Source organism: Macrotis lagotis, chromosome 2, assembly GCF_037893015.1.
Source record: "Macrotis lagotis isolate mMagLag1 chromosome 2, bilby.v1.9.chrom.fasta, whole genome shotgun sequence".
NCBI classification, from domain to species: Eukaryota; Metazoa; Chordata; class Mammalia; order Peramelemorphia; family Peramelidae; genus Macrotis; species Macrotis lagotis.
Window position 1 is genome coordinate 241,098,557 of NC_133659.1, and position 15,872 is coordinate 241,114,428.

Consider the following 15,872-nt stretch of genomic DNA (forward strand, 5'->3'; position numbering starts at 1 on the left):
AGCCTGCCCCGGGGGGCGGGGACGGGCTCCGGCCTCCGGAGCTAGGAGCGGGAGAGCGCGGACCCGCGGGCGGATGCGCCCCGGACACCTCCGTCGCCTCGGCCCCAGGTCCTGGCGCCCACCGGGGAGCCCGGGCCATTTTCGCGCGGGTCCCTCCTTCACCTTTAATAGACGGGATCATTCAATTGGGAGGACCGGGGGGAGGGGAGGAAGGTGATGATTTTCCACCTCCGGCAATCCACTGTCTTAAAGGCGTTTCGTCCTTCCCTTTAAGGCGGCAGTGCCGCCCTCGCTTAATCTCTCCCAAGATGGCGGACCTACTGGGCTCTATCCTGAGCTCCATGGAGAAGCCACCCAGCGTCGGTGACCAGGAGACCCGCCGCAAGGCCCGAGGTAAGGAGCCCCAACACACGCCCTGCCCCCGGCTGACAGAAGGCCACCCCCTGCTTCAGGCCTGGAGCCCCCTTCATTCTGAAGACCCCCTGTTGGGCCCCGCAGCGCCCCCTTGATCGCTCCATTGGACGTCGGCTCTGTCAGTCAGCGGAAGAGGACGGCCATTGGTGCCGTGCTCGTAGCTAGGCCCAGCTCCTTTTTTGTAATTCTTCCCCTCCGCCGTCCTTGATTTCTATTAGTAGAAACCCCGGCTCGTCTCCCTGCCCCTTCCCAAACGGCGAGCTTCGATTGGTTAACTGAACTAGGCCACACCCACCTCTTTTGTCTCTGCCCCGAGCTCCAATTGGCGGCTGGACCTCGTCTTCCCCTTTTTGCCTCTATCGGAATCACACTAGTTTTAATTGAGCTCTTTTCGGGATGGCCGGGTGGCGCAGTGGATAGAGAGCCCCGGCCCCGGAGTCAGGGGCACCCGCGTTCAAATGCGACCGCAGACACTTAACAATTACCGATCTGCGTGGCCTTGGGCAAGCCGCTTAACCCCACTGCCTTGCAAAAACCTACACACTCTCGTGTCTGCGCTAGGCCCAAGGAGTACAAAAACCAAGAGAGAAAAATCGCGTAGCTTCTATTCCAAAAGCCGCTTCAGGGGAAGCAAGCATCGTGGAAGCTCCTTACAAAACTTGGGCTAGACGTGTGTCCCTGGTCAAAGGGCTAAATTAAGCGATCTAAGAGTTTCCTCATCTCTAAAAGGTTATACTAGTTCCATTTATTTCTTGGGCTTTTCCTGAGAATCAAATGAGACAACAGAATAAAATAGTTGCAGAGAAGGTGCTGACATGTGCAGGTTAAAAGGAGTATCCTGGTATCCTCACCATAGAGTGCCCTACCGTAGGAATCAGATTTCTTCCTATTCTCAAATTTAAAGCTGTTAGAAAGGGAATAATATTAGCAAGTTGAAAGGTTCTGGAACACCCTTGTAGAGTGGTCCTTGATTTCTTGAAAGAAGAGTGGGATTCTTTGAAGCTGAAGTGCGGAGGAAATGCACTCTAGTATCAGCTAGTGCTAATGCAGAGGTAGAACAGAGAAATGGCCTATCTGACTGGATTAGAATATATTATCTAAACTTAAACCACCCAACCTTCTTTTCCAAACCATCCTCCCAGTTTCTTAGGCTCTTAGCTAAGGTGTCATCCTCAGCTCCTTCCTTTTTCTGCACCTCCTCCCCCATATTCAGTCTGTTGCCTATCTATTTTACCTTGGCAACATCTCTCAAATAGGTCACCTCTCCTGCCACCACTCTAGAGCAGGTCCTCATCACTGCTCCCCTGTACTATTGCAATAACCTCGTGCAAATAAATCTCTTCCAATGCCAGATTACCCTCCATTCAGCCTCCAAAGTGATTTTCCGAAAGTGCTAGTACAAACATGTCACCCTCTTACTTATTAAACTCTAGTGATTCCCTGTCACTTCTTAAATCAGTATATCTAGATCTATAAATATCCTCTGTCTAATAATCAAAGCCCTTTATAACCAACCCTACCCTTTCCAATCTTACACACAACACCTTGTACTTTTTAATACATTCCACTTCTCAGCTCCGAGCATTTTCTTTTTTTTTTTTTGCAAGGCAATGGGGTTAAAGCGGCTTGCCCAAGGCCACATGACTAGGTAATTATTAAGTGTCTGAGGCCAGATTTGAACTCAGGTACTCCTGACTCCAAGGCCAGTGCTCTATCCACTGCGCCACCTAGCCACCTCTGCCCCTGAACATTTTCTCTTGCTCTCCTTCATCCCTGGAATGCTTTTCTTCCTCATTTCTGCCAGGAAACTTTCCAGATTTCTATGGGGAAACCTTTAACCACCCCCTCTTAATTCTAGTGCCTTCCCTATTTCCCATTCATTCTATAAATTGTACATATTTTTTGCTTCTCTCCCACAAAAGATTGTGAGTTATTTAAGGGAAGGGAGTGTTAGAACACAATAGGACCCTAATAAATTCTTATTGACTTTTTTTTTTGTGCAAGGTAATGGGGTTAAGTGACTTGCCTCAGGTCACACAGCTAGTTAATTATTTGGTGTCTGAGTTCTGCTTTGAATTTAGGTTGTCCTTATTCCAGGGCCGATTCTCTATCCACTTTGCCACTTAGCTGTCCCTTATGGACTGTTTAGAAGAGGAATGAAGCTACAATAAAGCTAGATTAAAAGGGTGGGATCAGAGCTTTACAAACAACAGAACTTATTTGATCTTAGAGTTTTGAGTAGGAGAGTGAGATGATCAGATCTGGAATTAAGGAAAATCACCGTGGCAGTTGTGTGGAGCAGTGAAAGACTTGAGACAAGGAGTCTAATTAGGAGGCTGTTGGGGCAGTGACTATGTTATTAGAAAGGTTTTGGATTCAAAAGAAGTTGTGGAGGACAAGATTTGGCCATTTGGAAAAGGATTGAGTATGTTGTATGAAGTAGAGGTGTCAAGGATGGAACTAAGAGAAATACTAGAAGATTTGTTCCTCTCCAGAAACAGGGAAGTTTGAAAGAAGGATGGATTGGGGGAAAGGTGATGAGTTTATCTTTTGAACACGTTATGTTTGAAATTTCTCCAGAACATCCACTAGACAATGTCTAATAGGCAAAGTTGACCATGTAAGACTGGTTCATACGGGCTGGATATATAGAACTATGAAATTTCTGCAGAGAGATGATAATTGAACCCACAGGAGCTGGAGGCCATTAAGAGAGAGCACTCACAATTAGAAGTGATCATAGGGATCATAGATTTTAGAAATGAAGGGACTTTAGTTCTCATTTTATAGCTAAGGAAAGGATGAGTGACTCTTCGAGGATAATACTTTGTAAGTAAGTACTTTGAAGGTGAAATTTTTACCCAGGTCCCAAATTTTAACCCAAGTCAGGTGCTCATGGGCATATCTTGTTATCAGTGCAGCAAAGAGTTTAGGAAGGATGAAGATTGAGAAAATGTTAAGACCAGAGGGAATTGAATCAGGATAAGCCTGAGAAAAGGAGGTTAGTGGAAGGAGACTTCGAGGGGTTTAGAGTGTAGCAAAGGGGAGAGAAGAGTTGGTTCTTGGGGCTCTGAAAATCTAAAGACTTCCTGTTAAAGTAAGAGATCTGCTGAGTCTGAGGAAATGGGAAGGGGTATGTCTCTCTCTCCTCCTCCTCTTCTTCTCTTCACCTTCCTCCTGCCAAGCACCGTGAGACTCCTAACTCCGGCAGCCTTTGGGCCCCACGCTTCCTTTCCTTTTTAGGACCTGCCTGACCAGGAATGGAGCAATCCTATTGGCTCTCTCCTGCAGTCCGTCCTTTTGAATCCGGCTCTGCTTTCCCCGCCCTTTGCCCTCCTAGCTCCTATTGGCCAAAATCCTCTTGGTCTCTACTGAGCTTTTGAGCAGGAAGTGGTTACATTCATGTGGGGAGCTCTTCTTTATTTACCCTTGGAGCTTGCAGTGAAGCAGCTCATGCTTACTGAATGTAATGTAGATGGAAAGGGCCCCAGCCCTAACACCCCCGGCTGCTTCGCCGAGCTGCAAGTGGGTTACACCACACCAGTTGTCTCTCTGGGCTCCCCGTACCTCCCAGCTGACTTTTCTGAGCTGAACTCTTACTACCCCAGGGCACTCATTTTATTCCTTTCTCCTATGTGATCTCAGCACCAGAGGAAAAGAAGCTGTTCACTAGGAACACTCTCAGACACCTACATTATTCTCCTTTCCCTCCTCTCTGGCTCCAGTCTTGGAAGAAGAGATGACCCTTACCTTTGCCAAAGCCATCTTTAAAGTCAGCACATCTAAGTCGGATTGATTTTTCTTCTCTAAACCCTCTCCCAAACTTCCCTTTTTCAGTTAAGAGAAAGTCACCTAGTGTTGAGACCTCATAATGACTATCTTCCATTCTTCCTTCTATTTTCCATTCTAATACAAAAATTTTCTACCTCACAAGATTTCTTGCATCCATCCCTGTGTCTCTACTCACATTATTCTTCCCTCTTCCTCAAACCACTTGGCCTGGTATTCTTGATTTACTTTCATAACTTAACTGGAATCCGTTCTCTTATCTCCACTTCTTGTCTGGACTGTTACAATAACCTTGTAATGGAACTCCTGGCATCCAGTCTTTCTTTCTCAGATGTAATTTTCATATCCCTACTAAAATAATTTCTTAAAGCACAATTCTAACCATGCCACTCATTTTCAGTAGCTTCTTCTTGCCTCTAGGACAAAGTATAAATTCCTCAAGAAGGCATTAGAAGCTCTTCTCTGTCTTGCACAGTGCCTGGCACATAATAGAGGTTTAATAAATACGTGCTACTTCCATCCACACTGACCCTAAACTTGACAGCTGTTTACTTTCCTTTCTCCCTCCTCTCCAACCCAGAATGTACTATCTAACACCTCATCTTCATCTCTTAGAATTTTTGGTTTCCTCTTAGGCTCAGTTCTTGTGCCAACCTCCTATAGGAGCCCTTCCTTCCTAATTTATTGTGTTCTCTACCTTCTCAAAAAATTATGTATATATCTATCTTTATCTTTATGTATAGCTCTATATTTTATTCCCCAGTGAGGGCAAGGACTTTTTCCCTTTTTTTTCCTAAGCCTAGCCCAATGTATTCCACATAATTATTGTTATTCAGTCATGTCCAACTCTCCAATATTCCTCTTTGGGTTTTTTTTTGTCAAAAATATTTGAATGGTTTGTCATTTCCTTCTCCAGCTCATTTTACAGATAAGAAATTGAAGCAAACAAGGTTAAATGACTTGCCCAGATTGTGTCTGCTGCCGAATTTGAACTCAGGTCTTCCTTATTGCATTCCATTTTTTTTTTTAGGTTTTTGTAAGGCAATGGGGTTAAGTGGCTTGCCCAAAGCCACACAGGTAATCATTAAGTGTCTGAGGCCAGATTTGAACTCAGGTACTCCTGACTCCAGGGCTGGTGCTCTATCCGCCCCGCCACCTAGCCACCCCACTGCATTCCATTTGAACTAAAGTCTTCCAGTTTGCAAGTCTTGTGTGCTCAATCCTCTGTACCAGATTAACTACCTTGAATTTCTCTTCTTTTAATCACATGTTCATAATACACTGTCTTTCTTATATGTAGAAAAGTTCAACTATGTAATTGTTTTACACCTTTCGCTTACTTTCTGCCCAAAAAAACCTTTGTGGTTCCCTTTTACCTAAAAAGGAACACTGACCCTGACATTCAGAACCCTAAATTTTCCTCACTCTAAACTTCACTTTGTACTACTCATTGTGCCCCATATATAACCACATATTTTCTCACCTTTTTGTCTTTTCTCAAGCTGTTTCCTATACCCAGATCACTCATTTCTGCACACATACTCATACTTCCTCCTATTGAATTCCTATCCAAGCAGTTCAGATGTACCTCCTACATGGAGCTTTTCCTAATCCTTAATAGTTCACATGATTGTGGATTTAGAATTGTAAGGACCCTGAAAGGTTATCTTATCCAACCCTGTCATTTTACAATTGAAAAAAAAATGAAACTCAGAATGGCTAAGTGATTTATCCAAAGTTGGTAATGACACACCCTCCGAGAGCTCCCACAGCATTTTTGTTTTTACCTTTCTAGTGTACTTAACACGTAATATTGATATTGGAATCAGGAAGACCTGGGTTGTTTTCATCCAGGTTGTGTGACTCTAGGCAGGTCACTGAACCTCTCAGTTCCCCAAAAACTCTTTATCAGGATTGGTAAATGAAATTTCCTTCATGGGAGGAAATGTAAGAGGTCCTCACATAGCAGAAGAATCACAGATCCAGTCCAATAATAGTAATAAGAAATAAGAAAAATGACATTTTTTTCCTCATCTAACTGTTGAAATCTATCCATGATTCCCTAACGTCTGTCCTAAAACAGAATCAGAGAGTCTTAGCAGTGAAACTCTAAGAACACTAGAGAAAAGAGAAGCAGGAATTGTTTTTACTTTCATCTTTGAATTCCCAATACCTGTTGGTTCATTGCTTGGTTGCTGAAAACTTCCTTTCTTATGTCTAGAACAGGCTGCTTGCTTGAAGAAATTGCAGGAGCAAGAAAAGCGTCAGAAAGTGGAATTTCGAAAACAGGTATATGTGGCAAGAGGAATAGAAAGTAAATTTTGGGAAACACTCCTTAATTACAGAATTGGGCAATTGGGTTAATTTTCTAGGAGAGGAGGAACCTTGAAAAACATTGGGTATGGAGAGAGACAGTAGACCTGGAAGTGTAGCTGGTTCCACCTGAGTTCAGCAGGTGGAAGAGGAGAGGAACACTCTGATCTTATGGCTTCTCTCTTTCCACTTCTTCCCAAGATGGAGAAAGAAGTGTCAGATTTCATCCAGGACAGTGGTCAGACCAAGAGAAAGTTCCAGCCAATGAACAAGATTGAGAGGAGTATATTGTGAGTGAAGGGGCTCAGAGAATTAGGGGTGGAGGTGGAGAAGTGGGGCACACTTGGGGAGGCAGTCATGGTGAGAGAATTAAGTTTGGAGTCAGAATGCCTGATTCTAGTCACTTTTGGATTTTGTGACCATGGTCAAGTCCCTTTAATTTTCAAACCTTCAGTTTTTTCATTTATAAAATGGTCACAGTTATGAGCATCAAATGAAAAGTGTATGAGATGAATTGTAAACAGTAAAATAAAATAAAAGTAAGGTTATTATTGTGTTTATTTATTAGAGATTAGGGTAAGGGTGGGAAGAAATAGGGGGATAGAGAATCCTTTAGAGGAAGGTCACAAACCCTTATGGGCCCTCTGCTTTTCTCACTCTTCCATGCACACTCACTCTCCCTCTATTCCTCACTAGACATGATGTTGTGGAGGTGGCTGGCCTGACATCCTTCTCCTTTGGGGAGGATGATGAATGTCGTTACGTCATGATCTTCAAGAAGGTGAGAAAGACCTTTTTTTCTCATAATTCTCTAATCTACCAATCCTTTTCCCCAAAGGGACGGGGAACAGGTTCATTTGGATCAAGACAGAACCTACTGAGGCCCTGATTTTATCATTTTCTTCACTCCTAAGGAGTTTGCCCCTTCTGATGAAGAACTTGACTCATACCGGCGTGGGGAGGAGTGGGATCCACAGCAGGCAGAGGAGAAACGGAGACTCAAGGTAAAATAAGTGCCTCTGCCAGTTGTAAGCTCCTTCCAACCCTTGATTTCCCTAGGGGATCTGGTAGCCAGACCTTAACCCCAAACTCTATTTCCTCCCACTTTCCTCTTTAGGAGCTAGCCCAGTGGCAAGAGGAAGAAGCTGCCCAGCAGGGCCCTCCTGTGGTGAGCCCTGTGAGTGACTACAAGGACAAATACAGTCATCTTATTGGGAAAGGGGCAGCCAAGGATGCTGCCCATATGCTGCAGGCCAACAAGACCTATGGCTGTGGTAAGAGGATGGGGGAGAAATGATGGATAGGGTAAAGGGAGAGAAGAAAGGGACAAATAAGGGGAAGAGGAAAAAAATTTAGATTCATGGGAGAATTAGAGCTTTGGATGGTCTTGGTTTTTAAGGACAGTGGTGGCAAGATAGAAAGCTGAGTACTAAGAGAATTCTTAGTCCCTTGACCCCTCCTTTGCTCCCATTCCTAGTTCCAGTAGCCAATAAGAGGGATACACGCTCCATTGAGGAGGCCATGAATGAGATCCGTGCCAAGAAACGCCTTCGTCAGAGTGGAGAGGAAGGGACTCCCAGCTCCTAGGTCCTTTGTTTTTCTATCTTCTCCCCCTACAAGCCCCTTGTGGTTTTGAAAAGGGGGGGAATGGGAACATGGATGAAGTTGAAGGCACTACAATGTCACCTTGTCTTGACTTCCGATGACCATACCAGGGGTTGACCTCTGACCTCCCCCAGTGGAGCCATTAGGATGGGGTATGAGTATGGAGGCTCTCCTACGGTGATCTGGTCTGAGTGGTTTTAGATTTTTAAAATGTTGAGTATATGGGATAGTTGAGTGAATCTCCTTCCAGTTTTCCCTAAAAGATGTGTGAGAACGTAAGAGTGAGTATTTAATCTATATCATCCTGCCTTGTCCTGAGGTTGTTTCCCTTCCCTCAAGGCTAAGGGTAACTTTATGCTCAATAAATACTGTTTGACCTCATGTGCTGGTTTGTGCATGGAGCAAACCAGATATCTGATTCCTTGCTGGGAGTGACTTGAGTGTGAAGAAAGGCATGGACCCTGGGACAAAGATGTATGCTTTGGGAGGAGGGTCAGACCCAGGAATTAGAATTTTAAGAACCAAAATAACCTTTTCATTCCCTCATTCAACAGATGAGAAAAGTCAGTCTCAGAGAGATAAAGTTGACTTTCTGTTATCACATGGGGGAGCAAGTGGCAAGAGCTGGAACTAGAACATTCAGGTCTCTTGTTGCTATACCCTTATATATCAAAATTAGTTTGTTTTGTTTTGGTCAGATCTGATCTAGATTTTCTTCCCCTTACAGCTGTATAAAATACAGCTGCCACTGTCTCCACCCCACCCTGACTGGGATGCTTCACTTCTATGACCTTTTCCAGCATCTGCTCTCAGGGTCTCATCTCATTTTCTCTCCCTCTTCTCCCCATGTGTTTTTATATCATGTCTCTTTTCTACAACCTAGCCAGTTGTGTTCTCCTTTCCCCAATTATGCAGCTTATTTGATTTATGTGATTTCATATCTATCAGCTCACTTGATCCTCACAAAAGGCCTAGGAGATAGATAGTACAGACATTACCTTTGCTAATGAGGAAACACATTGAGCCTGCTGCCTACAATCTGTGGTCTTTTTAGTCCACCCTGCTGCTGCTCCCTTTTCAACATGGATGTCCCTTTCTCCTTTCCCCTCTCTGAAATTAGGATATCCTTTTATGATCCTAAACAATGACACTCTAGTCATTCTTGCTGTCCAAAGTGCTTTATTGAGAGGAGTGGTAGAGACAGTGATGAACTCAGATGCCTCTGTTGATCTAGGACATGGCTTCCTCCATTTATTTGGCCTTGGGGTTACGGAACTTTCGCCCAGCAAAGACAGCCTTATCTCCAAGTGCTTCCTCAATCCTAGGCAGTGAATAAAATAGCAGTAAGAATAGCCACTTCCTGTTCTACCTCTGCCTCACTTTTCCCTTACATACCTCCAATCCTACCCCACCCCTTTCAGCACTGAGGTACCTCATGAGCTGATTGTATTTGGCCAGACGCTCAGAACGGCAGGGAGCCCCTGTCTTGATCTGATGATATGAGACACAAGAGGAAAGTCACAGAGTCAAATGGAGAAGTGCCACAATCAATAATTGGAGACAAATTATGAAAGAAAATTCAAGAATGGGTGAGAACCTCCAGGGAGTTGCGTACATAGATTCTGGTGACCCCAAGGAGATGATGAACTATCCTGTTCCCTACCTGGCCAGTGCAGAGTCCCACCACCAGATCGGCTATGAAGGTGTCTTCTGTTTCTCCAGATCGGTGGCTGACCATCACTCCCCAGCCATTAGTCTGTGCCAGTTTGCAACTATAGAGAGAGGGGCCCAGTCTCATTACAGTGGAAAGAACATTGGCTCTGGAGTCAGAGGACTTGGGTTTAAACTCTACTTCTGACACCTATTATATATAGAAGACTCTCATCTCTTAAAAGGGGAGTTGGACTCAAAAGGGGATCCCATTGGGATCCCTTCCATTTCTAGGTCTGATCCCATCTTTGGTTTGAGCCCAATTCATTCATCTATTCATGCTACAACCATTTTTAAAGTACTTACAGTATATACAAAGAACTTGGTTGGGGGAGGGAGATGATGAGAAAGGATTTATATATATATATATATATATATATATATATATATATATATATATATATGTACGTATATACATAAAATAAATATCTGGGATTCTTGATGGGATGAGAATAATGGGGAAATGGTTCCTGCTCTTCTGGGAAAGAGAAGGAAGCAAAGATTTTTTTTTTAACCTTGAATTTTCCTGGTGAGGCTTCTGGATAGAGGGAAATTGGACCAAGGATATGTATGTAGGATAATAATTCATTCATGGGTAAATTTTTAGAACATGGAATGATTCCCATCCCTTTCCAGCTCGCCCAATGGAGACTCACGCCTGAATGGATTCAGTAACAGAACCAATCTGGTTGACTTTCAGCAAGAGGCAATTACAGGCTCGCTTCTCTACAGCCTGGGCAATACGCTTGGGATTGGTGACAGTGAGGTCATCACCCACAATCTGGATATTAACTCCAGAAAGAAATGAAGTCCAGGTGGCCCAGTCATCCTGGTCAAAGGGATCCTCAATGGAAACCACTGTTTGGGAAATGAAGATCATGGGGAGATGGTTATAATTAGAACAGAAAGATCCTTTAGTGGAGTTGGAAAAAAATGGACCTACTGTTAGGTGTCCTGTGTTCAAATTACAGTTCTAACCCTCTGTACTCCCAAAGGGCAAGAAGACTGGGTTTGGCTTCAGTGGACCCGTGTTGAGAACCCCAGCTTAACTTCTCAATATGGGATTAACCTTGGGGAAATCATTTGACATTTCTATAAAATAAGGATATTGAACTAGATGAGGTACCTTCTAATTCTCAATGATTTCTGAGCCTGAGTTGGAAGAAAAGCTCTTCTTTCACTAAAGACATATGAGCTATTATTAGATGTAGCATTAAGAGAGACCACTAGGCTCAAAAAAAAAAAAGATAATAGAATAAAATTAGGGAGGAAATGGGGAAAAGGAATAGGCCTCTGAAGTTCTGTAAGGGGGAAAGGAGGATAGGGTCTTTGAATAACTCACCGGGGTAGTTCTTGATGAAGCTCTTATATAGTTCCCCTAGCTTCTCCCCAGAAATGTGTCGAGCAGGATCATCAGGGGATTTGAAGTCAAGATCATATTTCCCACTTTTGTAGAACTCAGAGGCAGCAACATCCATGCCAATTACCACTTTATCTGGGTAACCAGCTGCCTCAATGGCTGTTTTCAGCAATTCCAAGGCTGGGGCGGGGGGGGGGGGGGTAAAGGTGAAATTAAAGAAGTAATAACCCAGTTTTCTTCTCTATCCCTTATTCCCTTTATGGATCCATTCTTTCCCTCACCCTATTCACTGACCTTCATTGTTCTCCAAGATGTTGGGGGCAAACCCACCCTCATCGCCTACATTTGTGGCATCCTTCCCGTACTTAGCCTTGATGACACCCTTTAGATGATGGTAGACTTCAGCTCCAATACGCATTGCCTCTCTGAAGGTTGCAGCCCCCACTGGCAGGATCATGAACTCCTGCATAGCCAGCTTGTTTCCAGCATGAGATCCCCCATTGATTACATTGAATGCCTAGGGAAAAGTAAGTGGAGGGAGTTTCAGATTCTGACCACAGGGAGATAAGACTAAGACTGTAGCATGAAGACCAAACTTGACCTGTAGAGGAAACAATGGACATAAATTCAAAAGACTTCCCTAAGGGAAGAATTTAATCATGTGATTCAGGAGGGAACTCTTAAAAATCAGGATTCCTGCCCTCATATTGCAAACAGTCCTTTTGTACAAATGGGGAAAAACAAGACTGGTTCTAGTTAACTATCTCCACTACATCTCTTAAATCCATCTCTCTCATGCCACTCCCATTTTTTTCATCCCTTTTCCCTCTTCAACTCTGAATGAAATGGTCTTCGGTTTTCTTGATGTGAGTGCATCTTTAAGAAAACTTGTAAAGTCATCTGAAGCAAAAGTGCCCAGAAGTCTTCAGTGCGTCACTATCCTATTTTATAGAATACAAACTCCTTACCCTTCATTTAAGACTGTCTACCATACAGCTTCAACATATTCCCAGCCTTATTTTACATTAATATCACAAAATGTAATGACCAAATGTCCTGTGAAATAATATTACTTATAGTTTGGGCATTCTTCAGCTTCTTAATTTGGTTTGTATTCTAGTCAAACATCCTAGTCCCCTGTTTAATCCCTACCTCCACTATTCTTTCCACATTTTTGCTGAAATGCTTTCCACATTTGTTGAAATTAGGATTATAAATTTGGAGCTGGAAGGAAATCCTCCAAAACTGATATATGCCTTTTGACCCAAGTACTACTTTCTGCTGGAAGGAATATTTTTTTCCTGCCTTGATTACATTCTGTCTTGTATTATTCCTATTTTGTAGTTTATGTGGATGGGTTCCTTCCTATTATCTAAAATCACTGATGACAATTTTGTACCACCTTTCATTTTTGTGTTCCCAGTTCCTGGCACAATGCCTTGTACGTAGCAGGAACTTAATAAATGCTTGTTAATTTGAAGTTAGACTCCAGTTGAGATGTGAGTGATCCAAGCTATACAATGGACTGCAAGGACTAGGATGAGACTTATCCTGGAGAGAGAGGATAGGGTCCTGATCTATAAAATGTCAGAGAAGGAGGCTTTAGGGAGTGATCCCTATGGGCAGTGAATCCTTAGGGTCAAGACTTCTTAAAGAGTTTTTATCCTTGAAAAAGGGGCAAACTCTGCCTTGAGAGGAAATATTGAAAGGAATATGAATGGGGCCCCAGGATCAAGAAAGACTTACTGGTACTGGCAGCACAAGGTCTGGGTTCCCAGCGAGGTCTGCAATGTGTCTGTAGAGGGGGACCCCCTTCTCTGCTGCTCCTGCCTTACACACAGCTAGAGACACACCCAGAATGGCATTGGCTCCAAACTTAGCTGTAGAAAAACGGATGGTGTGAAGATACTTCGTCAGTTGGAAAAGCCCTCCAGCACCCTCCTCCCATTGGGAATGGTATTATTCTCCCTTGAAATCCCCTTACTCACATTTGTTCTCTGTCCCATCAAGTTCAATCATGAATTTATCAACTTTTTCTTGATCCACCACACTCAATTTCTGGATGAGAGAAGAATATGAAACAGAAGAAAACTCCCCCAAAACCCCAAAGATAACTGATTGAAGGATGTGATCAAATCACAGAGACTTAGACAAGAACCTAAGAGGTTCAGATCATAATGGCTGTGAGGAGTGGAGGGTGAGAAATGGGAAAATATCAAGAATAGGAGAGGGGACAGATTTGAGGGATTTCTTATGGTCCCTTGACTGTTACCTTCTCCAGTAAAGCCGGGGCTAAAGTCTTATTGATGTGTTCCACAGCTTTCAACACCCCTAGGGAAGAGAGCAGATTAATTGGAGATCAATAAGATTCTGACTTCCTAGACTAGAGAGACCCCAGGTTCACAAACATTCTCCATCTGCTGGGTACAATACTCTGCCCATCATCCCACTTTTCCCCAGACAAATACATTCTCTTGAGTGACCTTTTCCCAGGTATCTGCTTTTGTCTCCATCTCTTAGCTCCAGAGCTTCATAAATCCCAGTAGAGGCCCCACTGGGTACAGCAGCTCTGAATCGACCTAAAGAGTAAGGGTTAAATGAGTTAAGACTACTCCCCTTTCAGAAACCAAGGAGAAAAAGGGACAAAGGATCAATCTCATATACCAGGAAAAGGGGACAGGGATGTGTGGGTTATAAAATCCAAGATGGGCAGGGGAGAAAGGGAGAAGTCAGGAAGAAGGTAGTTTGGAGATACATTTGAACACACGCAATATCCCTTCTCACCTTTGGCTGTATACAGATCCACTTCCACTGTGGGGTTCCCTCTAGAATCTAGGATTTCTCTTGCAAAAATCTTCTGCATTGCCATGACTGCGGACTTTATCAGGGGGGAAGCTTTTAAAGGACCAAAAAAAGCACCCCCCAAACCTCCCATGCCCTTTAAGTCTGGAAGGCAGGTGCTGGTACTAAAAATAGTCTAGAGAAAGGTCAGACCAGAAAGGCCCAGCTCCCTTTCCTTACTCAGTTCCTTACTCAGAACTCCTCCCATCCCCCCACCAAGATATGCCTAGAAAATCTTTTCCCTTTTAATTGTCCCCCATTCCCTTTCATCTTTCCCCAACCTCCTCAGATTCTCTTCTCCTTCCCTTCATGCACTCCCATTATTTTGCCACCTCCAGTCCCCCACTGCCATATCTATTTTAATCTGTTCCATAATACCACTCCTAATTCCCTTAATTCTCCCACATCCTTATTCTTCCTCCCCCCCACTTTATTTTGCCTCTCTCTGCCCATCCTATTCCCTCCCTTCATTTACCCTACTCCCCACATTCCTCCCTATATTCTCATGTCCCATCTCCTCCTCTTCTTTTCCAAATCCTTGTGTAATCCTTTTACCACCTGGGCTATCCTCCATCCTCTCCCTCATTCAGCTATCTCCATCCCTCCAACCTTCTCTTTCTTCAGTTTCTCCCCAACCTATGGGGGAAAGAACCCATCCCTGCCCCTGCCCTGTCCCTCTTAGAATGGGGCCTAAGAGGTCTCACCACAGCTGGAGTTCCTTGGACAAGGTCTGGGGATATGGACTGCTGCTGGGATAGTGTCAGGCTATCGCTCCTAAGCCTGGCATTTATTACTGACCCGCCCCTCTGCCCAGCCCCTCCCTCTATCCCTCTCTGGATCTGTGATTGGCAGCCAAGTTGCCCACCAAAGGCAAATTCATAATCCCTAAGACAGTCTCACTCCCCCTACTGATGTGATGCTGTGCTCTTCCAAAAAAGTCACCTTCCCCTTTAATTTCACCAATCACAAAGGGGGCTCATATGGGGCTGCCCAGAGATGGAGTGGGTGCAATAAGCCATTCCCTTACCCATTGCCTGGGTTGAATTTCCAGCAGCAAAGGTTAAAGACAGACCTTTACAAAAGGGCAAATGGGTAACCTGAGCCTATCCCTTCCTGCATAATCTGCAGGGGGGTCTTGGGGAAGGGGAGGGGAGGCTACACTCATCCACATACCTCCTGATAAAAGGCAGTGTCAGCAGTGGGGTTTTGGATCTTGAGGGGGAAACTGGGAGGAATCAGGGTTTGGCCCAAGGGACTCGGAATGAACACAAGTTTTTACCCACTATTGGGGTGCAAAAGGTCTTCTGCCTTTGATTTCTTAAAGTTGTTGCTCCTTCAAGGATCAGTTCTAAAAGGAGTCCTATACCTTCCTTGGTGTGGACAAACTTAAATAGAACTTTGAGGGCTTGTTTTTGTCTTTCTTGATCAATATTTATATTTGTGTCCGTTCAATCTCCTTGTTTATTAGAATCTTGTCTCTGGATCCTTTTCAATGTGTCTAATATGATTTGTCTCTTTCTGCTTTATGTTTTTCATTTTCTGTTATTTTCTTTGTAGTCGAGTCTGCTTCTTAAATGTATTTATCTGAATCTGTTCCTCTGTCTCCATGTTCCCTTAGTATCTTTCCCTTCCCTTAGTATCCATCAGAATTTCCCTGTTTCTTTTTCTATCTCCCAATGTTTATTTAGTTCAAATATAGGCTTACTGAACACCTGTCGGTGTTGCTATTGAGGAGATTCCTAAATTGGGAAATTGGGCTTAGATGACCTCTGAAGTTCTTTCCCAAATCAAGACTATCACCAAATCTCTCTCTTAAGTTCCTAACCTAGTACGTTCAGGA

General features: G+C 43.8%; 2 protein-coding genes across 2 annotated transcripts; one reads left to right on the forward strand and one right to left on the reverse strand.

Moving 5' to 3' along the window:
• Positions 1 to 91: 91 nt before the first annotated feature.
• On the forward strand, positions 92 to 10,176 carry SPAG7 (sperm associated antigen 7). Its single transcript, XM_074225408.1, has 8 exons — positions 92 to 108; positions 275 to 393; positions 6,425 to 6,492; positions 6,718 to 6,806; positions 7,213 to 7,297; positions 7,431 to 7,520; positions 7,634 to 7,790; positions 7,994 to 10,176. Exons 2-8 carry the CDS (start codon positions 309 to 311, stop codon positions 8,101 to 8,103), a joined length of 684 nt encoding a protein of 227 aa, XP_074081509.1. The 5' UTR covers positions 92 to 108; positions 275 to 308; the 3' UTR covers positions 8,104 to 10,176.
• ENO3 (enolase 3) lies at positions 9,281 to 14,842 on the reverse strand. The gene is made up of 12 exons (XM_074225401.1): positions 14,737 to 14,842; positions 13,976 to 14,069; positions 13,675 to 13,770; positions 13,464 to 13,522; positions 13,180 to 13,249; positions 12,938 to 13,071; positions 11,486 to 11,708; positions 11,174 to 11,371; positions 10,488 to 10,689; positions 9,785 to 9,893; positions 9,554 to 9,612; positions 9,281 to 9,442 (listed from the first exon to the last, which is right to left on the reverse strand). Exons 2-12 carry the CDS (start codon positions 14,058 to 14,060, stop codon positions 9,373 to 9,375), a joined length of 1,305 nt encoding a protein of 434 aa, XP_074081502.1. The 5' UTR covers positions 14,061 to 14,069; positions 14,737 to 14,842; the 3' UTR covers positions 9,281 to 9,372.
• Positions 14,843 to 15,872: the final 1,030 nt, after the last annotated feature.

Coding starts and splice junctions, on each gene's coding strand:
- SPAG7 (XM_074225408.1), top strand. CDS start 309: ATGGCGGACCTACTGGGCTCTATCCTGAGCTCCATGGAGAAGCCACCC. Junction 6,493..6,717: donor AAGTGGAATTTCGAAAACAG/GTATATGTGGCA, acceptor CTTCTTCCCAAG/ATGGAGAAAGAAGTGTCAGA. Junction 7,298..7,430: donor ACGTCATGATCTTCAAGAAG/GTGAGAAAGACC, acceptor TTCACTCCTAAG/GAGTTTGCCCCTTCTGATGA.
- ENO3 (XM_074225401.1), bottom strand. CDS start 14,060: ATGGCAATGCAGAAGATTTTTGCAAGAGAAATCCTAGATTCTAGAGGG. Junction 13,250..13,463: donor CCCCGGCTTTACTGGAGAAG/GTAACAGTCAAG, acceptor TCTCTCATCCAG/AAATTGAGTGTGGTGGATCA. Junction 10,690..11,173: donor CTTCATCAAGAACTACCCCG/GTGAGTTATTCA, acceptor TTTCCCAAACAG/TGGTTTCCATTGAGGATCCC.